Genomic DNA, 15,147 nt, shown 5'->3' on the forward strand with positions numbered 1-15,147 from the left:
CAGGGAGTCCATCAGCCTGCCCACAAGAGACTGTTGCTTCATTTGTGGAAGTCATGATTCCTGGCTTTGAGTCCTTGTCCATCTTCATTGTGTCGCTCTCGTCAAGTCAGAATCTGAGGCAGGGTGTTGCTGCCCTCCTGTTTCTTCACCCCTCCCTCTGTGCACCCTCCCAGATTCCCTCTGCCGGCTGTTTCCATGGTAACGTGACTTTTGACTGTCTGCACTGAGCTCTGACTTGGGGTGTAGGATGAAAGTGTGGGGGTGGAGAGGGAGACTGAGACTGACACATCGGCCTCACCCCCCTCCCCTCGCACCCCCCACCACCACCACCATCAAACACCACCTCTCCATGTCTCCATGGAATGAGAAAAGTGTTTGGCAACTAAATACAGTGTACCTTAATATTGTGTTGTGTACCTAATGAAGTGGCCTGTGAGTGTGCGAGGGAAGGATGTTAGGGGTGAGGACTCTTAGGAGGGAATTTTAATGGCACCTTTGAGTCCATGGAGGAATAAAAGAAGCGTGACTAATGTTTAATGGATCACAGAGAATGTCGATGTTGAATATTGTCGAGGTGTCTCCTTAAAAGAGAATCAGAGATGATGGAGCTCTCTGCTTCTGGCTTACATTAGCCCGCTTCCTGTTTGATGTCACCTTCGGGTTCAGATACGCCAAACTCAATTTAAGGTTTTAATCTGACTTCATGAGACACTTCTTCCCGGTCACAAATGCTGAAAGATCCTCCTTGTGTGTTGTTGTTTGTTGCAGGAAGGTGAACAAGTGTTACCGCGGACGCTCCTGTCCCATCATCGTGCACTGCAGGCAAGTCACCGCCTGGTTGATAACGTTTACCTTCATGCATGAGGCGTGAAGCGCAAAGATAGGTGTCCATGTTATCAAGGTGTAGTTCTTACCCAAATTACAATAGTTGGGCCTTGGGGAGATCTGTGCTTTTACGAGTGACATTCAGTTTGTGGTCCATGAAAAATTCTCACAACAATTCAAAATAATTCATCACAATTCAGCATTTTCATTTTTCCATTAATTTTGAATGCCAACCTCTGTAATGTTTCCCTTTAAACCTCCTGAGTCTTTCTGGTAGATGTTACAAAAACAGTACATTTAAAATAGTCAATTCTTGCCTCTTTGTTGATGAAAATTGTTTATAATTGTCAGCAAGATAATAACCAATAGTATTTTAAACTAAAATGTAAATAAATATGTGACGCATGTGAGGTAAAATAATGTTCAAAAATGTCACTTTACACCTTTCCATGTCTGGAGTAGTGTGGAAAAATATGAATATTTCCAAGACTATTACTTTGTTGTTTTCTAAAACATAAAACTATGAATGGCTAAAAAAACAAAGATCAATCTGTTATTATAAGCCGCTTGTAAGGGCACACATATATAGCGCACAATACCTAGCTAGAATAGCCTGAATATTACATACATATTCAACAATTAAGCCCATTCACTTTTTACATGGTACTCGGGCTGGAACCATCCACTTTTAGCTGCTTCATCTGAACCTTGATTAATTGAGTAGGTCAATTAATTAGGCCCGAGACCAGGGGTTTCCAGTTTCTTTCCACCGAGGGCTGCATCCTGCAAATCAAAGGATGCATGTGGCCACTTTGATATTTTGATGTATTTTTAAAATTCTTTAAAAAGGCTAAGAAAGCTTTCTTTTATTCGTGAACATGAACATTTCAGCTTCTGTTTCGCCTTTTGCTGAGCTTTTTGGTTGAACTTTATTTTTCAACGTGCCGCATGCCAATAAAAAAGAAGCCGCAAATGGCCCATGTGCTGCACTTTGGACACCCCTGCCCTCGGCTACATTCACACTGCAGGTCAACTTATTTTTTTCTCGTATGTGACCTGTATCTGATATTTTTATGTCAGTGTAAACAGCACAATTCCTATTTTTTCAAATGCGACTCAGGCCTCATTGATAAGTCGATATAAATCCGATATGTATGCGACACGCTTGCAGACTGAACGGTCAGGTTGCATATATGCCTACCATGCTAGGATGTTTTTATTGAGTCTGGAAGAAATCTGGAATTTTGAAATGCAAAATCTGTAAGAACCCTGTTATTATTATTTATAGTTTTATCAAACACACATAATTCTCTCTGGTTCTCTTTCTGTATCCCCACCGTGTGTGTTCCCTAACAGTGACGGTGCTGGAAGGTCTGGGACGTACATCCTCATCGACATGGTCCTCAACAAGATGGCTAAAGGTAAGCTCGGAAAACTACTTTCTGTCTGTCATTATTGTTAACTCATCGTTATTGTTAACTACCGTATTTTCCGGACTATAAGTCACACTTTTTTTCATAGGTTGGCTGTTCCTGAGACTTATACTCCAGAGCGACTTATAAATGAAAAAAGTGTTTATGTTCCATAAACACTGGACACCTTTTGTGTTCATGTTTATTTTTGGTGTAGCTGAATAACCATTGTGTTAGCATATCTTACACCTATTCAGCCTGTTCTCTATTCTTTTATTGTTACAACTTGCATTCCAAGAGGACGTAATGCCTGTTTTGGTCAAGTAGTTTGGAAAATAAATTACCCGCAAAAAATGAGACTTATACTCCAGTGCGACTTTTTTCTACCTAATTATGCATTTTTGGCCTTGTGTGACTTATAGTCCAGAAAATACGGTATACTGTCATATCCAAACTCTTTTAAAAGAAGGCATGCCATCCTCTGTAAGTTTCACTCATTTTTATTCGGTAATAATTACCAATTTTTGGGGCCCCTGACAGTCAGTGGACCTTAGAATAGGCCTTAATTTAGGCCCTTCTACGACACCCCTTGGTGTGATTCTCTAATGGGTGATGGGTATCGCAATCAGCAGAATAAAACCCTGATCGGAGCATTCGAAGTTAAAAGTCAATTTGCAATTCATATCTAATTAACACAAACACACCCAATCAGTTGTATTCTTTGCCTCTGAGCCAAAGGAAAAAAAGTCATTATATTTTATTTAATCTGTGCACTTCATCAGTCCAGACATAATTAGCACCGGTGAATGTGTCCTTTTTCATTCATGCCCAAGCAGCGAGAGGAGAGACACCGAAATAAACTTGGACAAAGTCTTTAAATGAACTGACCGCCAGCGCTTTCATCTTAAGTGTCATCAGCGCGTGAGGAGCACTTTAAGATAATTACTGTAATTACTGGCCCGCATCATAAGCACTCTTTAATGATGTCGTTGGATGCCGAGTAGTCACGGCGACTGCATCACACACGTTCACCTTCATCATCGTGGCTTCACTGTGTGTTTCCTGCTGAATACACGTTTGTTGACCTTGAAATGAAACCACCATTGTGTGTTTGTGCTCACAAGCCTCCAAAACAATCCAATAAAAAGTCAGTGGATTTGTCGCTAATCGCTCTTTTCAGAAAGCGAATGTTGAGGGGGGGTAGAATACTCGCTAAAGCATCGGTCACTAAGTTGGCAACACTGATCCCTCCTGCTACGTCTTATTCTTTGGCAGATCATACGAGGTGTGTAAAGAAGAAGAGATACAATACTCAGGCCAAATAAATCAATACATGATTGTATTGGAAGCACTGATAATAATGTGCTACATAATTAACTGGACTGCACAACTCGATTAGTTGTATTGTTTGTGATAGTTATCCGTGATTAATCAACTTTAACTGATGGATAAGTGTCTAATCATGAACAAGTTCAAAAGGACGTATTCATTGAACCCGCTCATTTTCTAAGAATGTTGAACCAAAGGTAACGTATTTGTGAATAAAGAACTTGAACTCGTTCAGATGAGGATTGCAACAACTGGAAACAGCCAACAGTTTTAGGCAGGGATGGATATTTTCTTTAAAAACAAGGTCAGTCTTTCATTTTTAAATGAACTGAACTCTGAACTAGTCCAAATGGTTCAAGTCCACATCTCAGCTTCTACTGAAACCTTTTTTAAACTACATGTTCATAAAATCAAGTATTTTGGACACCCCTGTTGACTCCGTCTTGAAACCCAAATGGAATATGGAATATGAAATATGTTGAGTTGCTGACATGTTGGTTGGCTGTCACCTCCATTCCAATATGGTGTCCATTAGAGGCCTTTGGTTGCAGGTTGTGGGACAACCCACTGAAAGTTATTACCGACTTACGATTCAGCACCCAATTCCCTTCCTGGTTGTGGCCAGTCCATGGCATCTGTCTATGCTTTCCCTGCTTCTGCATTTTGATAGAATTCCTGCGTGATGACTGGCTTTATCCTCATGGACAGCCAGTACCGGTTCTAGCTACAGTGGTGCCTGTTGGAGACCCCTCTTTGTGTCAGGGGGTTCCTATCATGCCTTGTGTTTGTGTTGATCGCACCGTGAGTGAGATAGATCGAGTCTGAGTTCATGATCCTATGTTCTTTTGTACTGTGTGGCCAGGTAAAATACCACTTCCTGAAATAAAATACCACTTCCTGAAATATAATACTACTTCCTGAAATATAATACCACTTCCTGAAATATAATACCATTTCCTGAAATAAAATACCACTTCCTGAAATATAATACCTCTTCCTGAAATAAAATACCACTTCCTGAAATATAACACCACTTCCTGAAATATAACACCACTTCCCGAAATATAACACCACTTCTCGATTCTTTAAATATAATACCACTTCCTGAAACCTGAAATATAATACCACGTCCTGAAATATAATACCACTTCCTCAAATATAATACCACTTCCTCAAATAAAATACCACTTCCTGAAATATAATACCATTTCCTGAAATATAATACCACTTCCTCGTGAGGATTGGTGGTAGAAAATGAATGAATGTCCCAGGGTGCCACTATCCCACCTGTGGAGGTGCCCATCTGACATATACATATACATATACATATACGATGCCCAAATGTAAATATTAATCCCCCCCCTTGTCCATGCAGCCCCTTGAGAACGCCGCCCTGCCCATGTGACCCGTATGTAAAACCACTATTGTATAAAACACCAAAAGGAAATAGGTTCGAGAGACAAAATCTATAGTTTCCATCCCACCCTCCTATCCCCTTCTAGTATGCCCCCCCACCCCACCCCCCTCCACCTACATTGACATGTTTCTTTTGTGTCAATCGTCTTTTGGTGAGAATTGCCCCCAAAACCTGTTGTGTTGGATTCAGGACGTATTTTTGTGGTTCTCACATTTTTTTTCTCCTTCGATTCATTCTAATGTAAGCCCCCCCCCCTCCCCCCCATTCTTTTTTACACCTCCATCACTCCCATCCCTCCCTCCTTTTTATCTTTAAGAATGGAGTGAAACCCTTGGAGTGGTGGCCGGCTTTTCATCATCCTTCCATTTCATTTCACCATCTTTTTTTTCCAGCCAGTAACCCGGACCCTCGCCTCTGAGGGTCTCCTCTTTGTTTGCTGGTTCTCCCTCCTCCTCTTCCTCCTCCTCTTCCTCCTCCTCCTCCTCCTCCTCCTCCATGGAGACGTGAGGGAGGCCTGAGGAGGTTTATCAGCGAAAGCACAATGGTGGCCAGCTTGTTGAAGGAGCACTTCATGTTCAATCGTCTTTATTTGTCACCAGCAAAACACTTAAAAAGGAACCAGGCTTCTTTTCACTTCTTTCTTCTTTCTTTTTGGGATTTCATACATTTGGATAGAAGAGAAGAAGAGACCAGTGAACGTAAATGAAATGTTCCTTTTTTCTTCTCCCCGTCTTTGTGTGCTTTTGTCAGACGCTCCTACATCTTTCTGCTCCCGACGGATTCTTTTTACATTCCCACGCACAACCGACTGAAAAAGTGTCATCAACATGTCATCCTAATGACGGGATCCATCTTTTCTCCTCGACACAAATACTTTTTCTTCCTTCCACAAGTACAAACGTCCCAGTGATTGCTGAGAGATTATGTCACTTAAAAAACCTTCTTGATTGTACAACAAGGGTGCTAAGTGTCCGTCACTGCACACGTACCAGTTGGACTATTTTGAGTGCACTGCACTACACTTACACCCAACTAAAGCACTCAAGTGTAAGACTTAAGTGGAAGTGCACAAGTGCGCCAATTGAGTCACACCAAATAACTGGTTAATATACATCACAGCATATCATAGCAATGCTCATCGAGCATGTAATCCCCCGAGTAGCTGTGAGAAGTGTACTGATGGATCTGATTGGATGCTAAGAAAATGCTAATGAGGTAGTAAGCGAAGTCAAGGTTACAAGCGGTCGTATGGGCCCCCCCTGCTGGTCTATGTGCAAAACATAGACGTTTAATAAGAGACGTTTTTGGTATCAACTGCACTCATCATGTTTGGGAGAAAGAATGCTGAGTTGGATCCTAAGAAGACCAGAACTACTGTGAAGCATGGAGGTGGAGGTGCTTTGGCCCGTTGGCTTAGTTGGGGTTCTTAGTCACAATTCAAATCAAAAATGCATGAACGATGCTTTGTTTGGGTTGGCGATTTCACTGCACGATAGAGTAAGGATAGAGTAAAGGCCAAACAGACGAGTTAGTTTGTACTATTGTACAAAAACACAGACCGTGTACAAAAACTGGAACAAAATTTTGGATTTTTTTTTTTTTACAAAACCTGTACTTGACTGTAATGTCAATGTAAGACCTTCATATTTGTACAATATGAATAATAATTGGAGAAAATATTATTTTAAGCTAGTCAAAGGTCCTCAACAGCAGCGGTTTTTAATCTTTTTGATGTTGAAGCCCGATTTTTCCAGTGCAGAGTGGCCCATTAAATATTAACATTGTATAGATTTCAATGATCTCATTCATTGGTAATGGTAATGGTAATGGTAATGGTAATGATATAATTTAATTTAAACATGCATCAGATTCCAATTGAGTGCATCCCATAATCAGTTCCCAGTTCCACATGTCCAAAAGGAGTAGGAAGAAGCAAAGCTTATTAAATCCTACCCCTCCATCTGGTACTTTTACAATCACTAACTGTTACATTTGTTCACTTCCTGCTTTCCATAATACAGGTTAAGTTTTTTTTTTTTTTTATAATGTACCTCGTACCGAAGTACTCGGTGATATGAGCATCCACTGCCATAATAGTACCATAGTAAGTGTCAATATAGTGATATATATAGCACATCATGACTGGTTCAAGACTCTTCATCCTTGTATTTAGCATTGCTAACCTCATTAGCATTTTCTTAGCATCCAATCAGATCCATCAGTGCATCCTTGTATTGTTTCTTGAATTGGCTCATCGTTGTGCGATTCATTTGTTTTCAATAATAAATCAAATCAATTCACAGTTTAACAAGCTAACAAGCTAAAACCTGCCTCCATTTACAAAGCCGTACTTTATGAAGTCAGGATTGTACTTAGGTAAAAATGTCGTCTTTTGGCGAGGACCGGCACCACATTTGTCTTCATTTTTCAGTTTCAAAAATGTATCCATTGTTAGTTGCAGTTGAATGTCATTCTCATCTTCTGTGAGCTTGTTAAACAACTGACTGACACATTACCGCCACCACCTGTTCGGAGGCGGCACTGTACCTGAGCGTCTCATGGTTAACATACAGTAGCATAGTGGCTAGCCTATCGCTGGTGTCTTCAGTTGATAAGCTACTACGCAGTCCCACGGCCCTCGCGGCACACTGGTGCTAAACTCAAACGTTTTTTGCGGCCCAAAAGGTGGCGCTTGAGGCCCAAGTTTTTCTATGGTTAAGAATCACTGCTCTCCATCACAGGAGTCTTCTGATGTTTTTAAGGACCTGTTGAAAAAAACACAAGTCAAAGATCCTGTGCTTCGCTGTTTTTAGGAACCTGCTGCAAAATGTTATCAAGTTTTGAACTGCACTCCGCCAGCTGAATAGCCCTGCTTTGAAGCCATCATGGAGATGAAAGCACTTCCAAATACATCATAATGTTCATGTCTAGCAGCATTCAGTCAGTCTGCACTTTGAGTCCTGGAAAGACGTAGTTATGAAACATGAGGACGTTGAAAGATCAACAAACATCAGGATGAACGTCATCAACGTTCTCATGAGTAACATCACAAGCACGGCAGCCTCTGATTGTCCTTCACACAAGAAAAAGCTTCTCTTCTCACCACTCCATCCACTCGCATCCAGCCAACAAAACGCCATCCTGCAGCTGCTCACACGTGTACGCTCGTGTGCGTGTAGGAGTGGAGCCATCTTGTTGCCGAGACAGAAGATTGACAGATTTTGTCTGGAGTTTTGAACTCCATCCAACGCAATTTCCTTTTTTTCTTCCCGTCTGTGTGTGTGTGCGTGTGTAGGCGCCAAGGAGATTGATATAGCAGCAACGCTGGAACACCTGAGAGACCAGAGGCCAGGCATGGTGCAGACCAAGGTAGACCACTTCATTGATATTCCATCCATCCATCCATTTTCCTTTGCTTATCCGTATCCGGGGTGCGGGGGCAGCAGGAGGCTCAGTAGGGAAGCCCAGACTTCCCGTTCCTGGCCACCTCCTCCAGCTCCACCAGGAGGACACCAAGGCGTTCCCAGGCCAGCTGTGAGACAGAATCCCTCCAACGTGTTCTAGGTCTGCCCCGGGGGCCTTTTCCCGGCTAGGCATTCCCGGGAACACCTCACCAGGGAGGAGTCCAGGAGGCATCCATACCAGATCCCAGAGGACCCCAAGGATCCTCTCAAGAATCCTTCTCTGAGCCCTTCCTGGGATCTTGTTCTTCTAGTCACAACCCAAAGCTCATGACCATCGGTGAGGATGGGAACATAGATCGCCAAGACCCCAAGATACTGTACTGGAACTCTCCTCTACATGGGGAATGACCTCATTCCCAACCCGGAGGGAGCAAGCCACAGTTTTCCGAGTGAGAACCATGGTCTGGATGCTGTCTCATCCCAGAAGCTTCCCACTCAGATGTAAACCTCCCCAGTATGTAAACCCCCCCAGTAAACAATGAAACGCTGAAAGTCACAGCCTGATCAAGTCATCAGGACCTCGCCTGCAAATAGCAGAGACGAGATCCTTAGACCCAGAATTGGACTCCCTTGGCTCTGCCTAAAAATTCTGTCCCTGAAAATTCTGAAGTGAATTGGTGACAAAGGGCAGCCTTGGCAGAGGCCGACGATCACCAGGCTTCTGCTCCGGTTGTACAAGAACCAAATGGCACATGGTAGCTGCCCCCAATCCCGTAGCACCACAGGACACTGCAAGGGACACAGTCCAGTGCCTTTTCCAAGTCCACAAAGCATATGTTGACCGGTTGAGTGCTCTTGCAAGGGTGTAGATCTGGTCCAGTGTTCTGCAACCAGGACGAAAACCACATAGCGCCTCCTTTAGCCGAGGTTTGACTAACGGTTGTAGCCTTTTCTCCAGCACCCTGGAATAGACTTTCCCAGGGAGGCTGAGGAGTGTTTCCTCCTGTCCACCCTTCTTGAAAAGGGGGACCACAATGTGGTCTTCCAGTCCATGTGGACTGAGACTTGTCAGCCAAGACTTCCCTCAACGGGAAGAATTGAGGGTAAAACTCATCAACCCCCAGAACTTTGCCACTTAGGAGGTTTGACTACCCCAGATACCTCAGCCACGGTGATCCAATTGTCCGCGCTGGAGTCCTCAGACTTTTGCTTCCTCTGGTGTGATTGAGATCCCACTGACAATGTAGACCTTCGTTACTCGTAGATGCAGACTGGGCACTTCATTAGGTACCCCATCTCATCAGATCCATTGGAGAAAATAGACTTTTCCAAAGACAATGATGTTCACGTTGTATTTATGACTCCAACCACAGTTGGAAAAATGTCAAATATTCTGTTCAATGTTTTTAATATTACTAATTACTTTGAATTCATGATCACTTTTGTGTCCAGACAGGTCGCGACCTTCACTTTTTATGTACTCCACTGGGGCCTGAAGGGATGTTCCACTCGGCTTGGTAGCATGTTGCTAACTGACAGCCATAATGGCAACATCTTATCTCAGGTCTAAATTCCTAAATAACAGCAAAACAATCACCTAGTACTATTTACTGTTACTGTTTTAACACGATAATATAACATTTGTATTGGTTTTCTTGCTAAAACCACGTGTGAGCGTCTCCATCAGTGAGGTGCTGATTGCTGCTGCGTCAGGCAGGAGAGTCAATATCATAAGAAGGAGGATGTGCGACACAAGGGGCATTATCGATCCGGCGTTTTATTAAAGCGTGTTTCCTCAGCAATGCAAGCTGCTGTCATGATTCCCTCAGAGGGAAGCAGCGGAGAGCCATGGAATCAAGATGTTCCACCAGCAGCCCCCTCAGCTTCTCTACACACCTTGGTTCTTCACACCAGGACTCGATCGGGGCCGTCTCATACGTGTGTTTGCTCTCTCTGCAGGATCAGTTCGAGTTTGCTTTGACGACGGTTGCAGAAGAAGTGAACGCCATCTTAAAAGCTCTTCCTCAGTAGAAAGGATGAAGGACTACAAGTTCGCTTCCTGGCTCATCCTTCCTGTCTTTTGTACTTTAAAATCCTCTGGCCGCTCCTCTTTGGCTTCTTTGTATCATCTTCCTCTTTGGTCCATTTCTCCTCCTTGTGGTGAGCAGAGAAATTGTCGTCATGTCGTCTACTCTCTGAATGATGTTCACATATTAATGGGCTGTTAAGACCGTGTTTTTCTTTCCACATTTGCTTCTAAAAAGCTGCAAAAAGTGAAATTGTCATCGTTTTATTGAGTAAAATATGTTCATCGGGACAATAAAAGAAGCTAGTGGCAAATATTCCATTTAAGCTTAAATCACAATCGGTCGTACGAGCTCCTGCGGCTAATCTACGTGCAAAGAAATGCGAGAAACGGCGAACACGAAGAAAGAAAAAAAAGAGCAATTTGGGGAACGCCAAAAATGGCAAAGCCAAACAACCTGTCCCGTTGTGACGAAGGCTTAGCATCTCAGCTGACTGTTTATGTACGGATCATGTTTGATTCTTAGTTCTGTGACATTTCCATCCTTACGTTGCACATCAATCCAACATGGCGGCCTTTTGTGTGCTTCAAAATCAATAGTGTGGCGATAAGGACACAGAACGGCCCCCCAGGGAGCAATAAATAAGAACCACACATTAGGAACAGGTTGGTTTAAAGGTTCTGCTGAAGTCCACAGAGTTTTGGTACGGAGTACTTCTTCTTCTATGTAGCATTGAAGGCTAACTTGTACATGTACAGTCCAGTAGCAGGAACTTGCTTGCTTTTAATCCAGGTTTTTGCATGTATAGCCACTTTCATTGAAAGTTTTTGATGTCAAAGGTGTTGATGGACTAGTTACTATCTTATGAAGTGTTCAAGTCTTCACTTCCACACTCACAAACCTGCTAATAGTTGTACAGATATTTGTGGTCATTGTTTTCAGCGTGAGGTGTTTTTGTGTAAGTGAAGATGAAAATGAACATTTTTGGAACTTTTAACATGAAACCTTGGCTGTTTTTTATTATTGCCGTTACTACAACAGGTTTTCAGTTGGTTGCTTTTGTTTTAGCGCAGCACAGTGATTTTTTTTTTTATGTTTTTTTTTCTGGTGCTAACTTGTGCATGGCTATTTATCAAGCAAATAGTCAAATATTATATATGAGCTTCATCAAAGATTCTATCGGGATGATGATGATAAGGATTAAAAGAAGCATTCAGCAATTAACTCTTTGGATCTTTACCTGCTTATTCGGTGTGCAATTTGTTCTAAAAGGCTACACACACACACGCATCAATACATTGTACAGAAAACCATGCAGCTTTGGTTTGTTTTGTTCTACTGGTGTCAACATCTTGTCAATAAAGTTGTATTGTAAACGTCATTCATGACCCTTGATCTTTGAGTGCTTATCTTTTTGTAAAAACACTAATTATATGTTTTAAAGCTGCTCTTTTCGACTGGCGGTTCCAGGCAATGCCTTGCCAATTGCCTGTATGGCAATTGGTGCTCCAGGGGGACGCCGTGGAGAGGGAAATAACTATTTACTCATGCTCATGATGTGGATGAAACCATGCAAGTTTTGCTAGGGGGTCGGGGTGTCCCTGGACCTCAGCCCTCAGCTTAATTATAAGGTAAAAATGGAACTTACAACAGTAATTGCTCAAAAATAAAAAAATGTCATTGTTAATATTATATCATATTAATTATTTTGCAGGCCAAGAGCCTCAAACTGGCTATTTCACTTTGAAAATGTGAAATAATTTGTGAGTGAATATGAGTTGGTTTAGCCTTGGGTGCTAGTCGTGAATGTCGGAGATGATCATAGTGCTGTTAATTTGTGTTAACAAATCATAGAAAAGAAAGTCAAAGCCACCAGTTGCACAATTTAGAAAGAAGAGGAGAATGGGTCCAAAGGTAAAGGTATGGCATTGTAGCCTGACTTTATGTATGCCACATTATGGGATGTATAGGATCTAATAAGCTAACATTACTTGGTGGCTATAAACTGCTGTTCATTTCTTTTCTTGAATGAGCGTTTTAATTGTGTGAATGTGGATTTAAGTAAATGCAATTCAAGGGAGCTTGAGCTTGTGGAAGCGTTCAGTAGTTGGAAAAAGTACAAGTTTGTTGAGGTATTTGTGTTATAGCTGGACACAGTGTATTATTATTGGTGTTATTTGTATCAACAATTTCACTTTTTTTGTGATTTTAGAATGGCTCCAAAATGCTTAAACTTGTAGTTTGTTGTTATATTTACTGTAAATAGGTACAGCGTCACTCTTGGCCTAATGTCTTCACTGCTCCAGAGACATAAAACAATTTATTTGTGGAAAAATGTGATGATTAAATCAGCACGGGCCCTCACATCTGCAGGTGTCATGGCCGCCATCTCAATTGGATTACAGTCGGCGTCTACTGCTGGGACACTTCTGGCGTTCCGCTGATCATTTTGGCGGGCGGCGTCACGTGCGGCGACCCCAATATGACGGGCCGTCAGTCAGCATTAGCGCCTTTATAAGCACACCGGCCTCACTGGGAATTGAAGCATTTGCATAGAAAAATTGCTTTTCCACAAAAGGCCTGATTTGCATAATTGCAGAGGACTGGCAGGTGAACGCTAGCAGGACAATTAGCAGGAGCAGCGTGTGATGCGGATGTGTCAACATGGACCACCGCCGTGAGTTGATGGAGCACTTCTCAGGGATTTCTTCTCAGAGTGGACATTTTCAAGAAACTCTGCGTCAGTGTTTGTGTGCGGACAAGTCAAACGGAGCTTTAGGAGTGGTCTCATAAGAAATGAGAAACATTATCTCATGTTTTTATGCCTTATTGAACAACTGAACATGAAGCTACAATGGTCCCTCGTTGACCGTGGATAAGTGGCTCTAGAGTGACCACAAGTCCATTGCTGCAAAACAGGATTTAATGTTAATAAATGCAAATTTTTGTAGTTATAGCGTTGAAAACCTGTTTATGACTTTGATTAGAACCCTGTTGAAATGAAATAACACCCCTATAGTTGCCTTTACACTTCTATTACTCTTTGTTTACAGAATCACTGCAGAGACACAAAGGACGGCTGCCACTTAGCCACAAATTTAGCTAACGAGCTAACTGGTGAGTCTGCAATGTATTTAGTATTCAAATTGAGTGGGGAAGAAGGACAAGTAAGAAGCCAAAAAGTTACCTTACATACAGTCCAAAGTTTCTCATGAAAAGAGGTTACTTCAAGACATCTCTCAATGGTAAGTAGTTTTAGCATTTTAGCGTTAGGAGTTAGGATGCTTGCTGAGTCCACACAACCAAGTAACATTGGAAAGATGCCGGCTAGTCCAGCTGCATACAAAAAACAGTCCCGTGCATACGAAACAGATTCAAATATTAACATTAAAAATATATTTCTTTTGCTGGTAGGGAATCAGGAACTCCAACCACTTGTGCCTGATGGGGGCATTGTTAGGAATTGTAAACAAATGTAGCTTTGCTAGCAAGTAAACAGAGGAACGGCATACAGCCACACCCATATAAGGATGTCCGCCCCTCTGTGACATCACAAATGGGTAGTTTTACCACGCCTTTTGAAACCGAGCGTTTTGAGCCGTCCCAAACTTCTTTCAGGGTTCAAGTCCAAATACGCAAACCTCATTATCGGAAACGTTCTCCGCTTTGTGTTGAAACGTTTGTCTGAAACACACAAATGTTTCAGACAAACATGACCTCAAATGATAGATGTATTGGAAGTATAAATATTTTCATTTAAGAATTGATATCAGCGCATGAAGATCTGCTGTCGGTAGTATTGACATTTCGGTGTCGTTCCACATCTACTTTAGCTCCTTTCTGGGTGTTTGAGGTGACAAAATCCTCCTGTCTCATTGTGTCTGTGGGAGCAGTCACGTCAAGATTCGCACCTTAAATGTTTGTTTTTACCGTTCATTCGCCATTTCTATGTACTTATATGCATTGTGAATTGTTTTCTGCACATAAAAGTATAATTGCGACTATACTGTAAAAAAATATGTTTGGTATAAACATTTTGGGCGTTGTGGAACAGATTATTTGGATTTACATTATTTCTTCGGTTAGCGTTCATTTCGGTTTGCGTCAGACCCGGAATGAATTAATGACGCTAACCAACGTTCCAAAGTATCTGAATAAAAGTTTTTAACAAAAGTGAATTATTCTCTTTTTTGGTTATCCTCTTAATTAGCAACATGTATCAACATAAAAAACTCCAAAGGAGTCAGTGCCTCATCAGCTACACTACACTGTCAAAATGGGCGTATTCCGTAAACTATAAGTACACAGGGTACACAGTATATTTCATTAAAGTGTACTTACTGAAGTTTTGCTTTTGAGACGCAGTATTTGTCTACGGTCTCCACTGTGATGGACACAAAGAGACACAGCCGCGGTCCGCTCATCAGCATTTCAGATTGGCTCCTAGCAGCAAGCATCCATAATGCATCACACATCTCCTAGCAACAGCGGTGGTCTTAGCAACAGGATCTTAGCAACAGCCTCAAACAGCCGCCTCCTCGCACACCAGCCAATGAGGGAGCGGCGGGATGGAGGCGGGGAGGCCAATCGGTGCGATCAGGGTGTGTCACGCTGTGTTGGGGGGGTTCCTTGCACAGCTGATTGAGTCCGTGCACACGCACGCACACAAACACACACACGCACACACATTGATTCAACATGTTGATGTCACAAAGGCTAATCGCAGAAGAGAG

General features: G+C 42.2%; 1 protein-coding gene across 1 annotated transcript in view; it reads left to right on the plus strand.

Annotated features, from left to right (window-relative positions):
* LOC131120573 (receptor-type tyrosine-protein phosphatase N2-like) overlaps nt 1-11,795 on the plus strand; it is a 98,255-nt gene extending 86,460 nt beyond the window's left edge. Inside the window, exons 20-23 of the mRNA XM_058065242.1 lie at nt 769-822; nt 2,182-2,246; nt 8,279-8,352; nt 10,347-11,795. Coding sequence (XP_057921225.1) covers nt 769-822; nt 2,182-2,246; nt 8,279-8,352; nt 10,347-10,418 — 265 coding nt within the window. The 3' untranslated portion in view covers nt 10,419-11,795. The remainder of the gene's footprint in view (nt 1-768; nt 823-2,181; nt 2,247-8,278; nt 8,353-10,346) is intronic.
* The last annotated feature ends 3,352 nt before the right edge of the window (nt 11,796-15,147 follow it).

Source organism: Doryrhamphus excisus, chromosome 1 (assembly GCF_030265055.1).
Source record: "Doryrhamphus excisus isolate RoL2022-K1 chromosome 1, RoL_Dexc_1.0, whole genome shotgun sequence".
NCBI lineage: Eukaryota > Metazoa > Chordata > Actinopteri > Syngnathiformes > Syngnathidae > Doryrhamphus > Doryrhamphus excisus.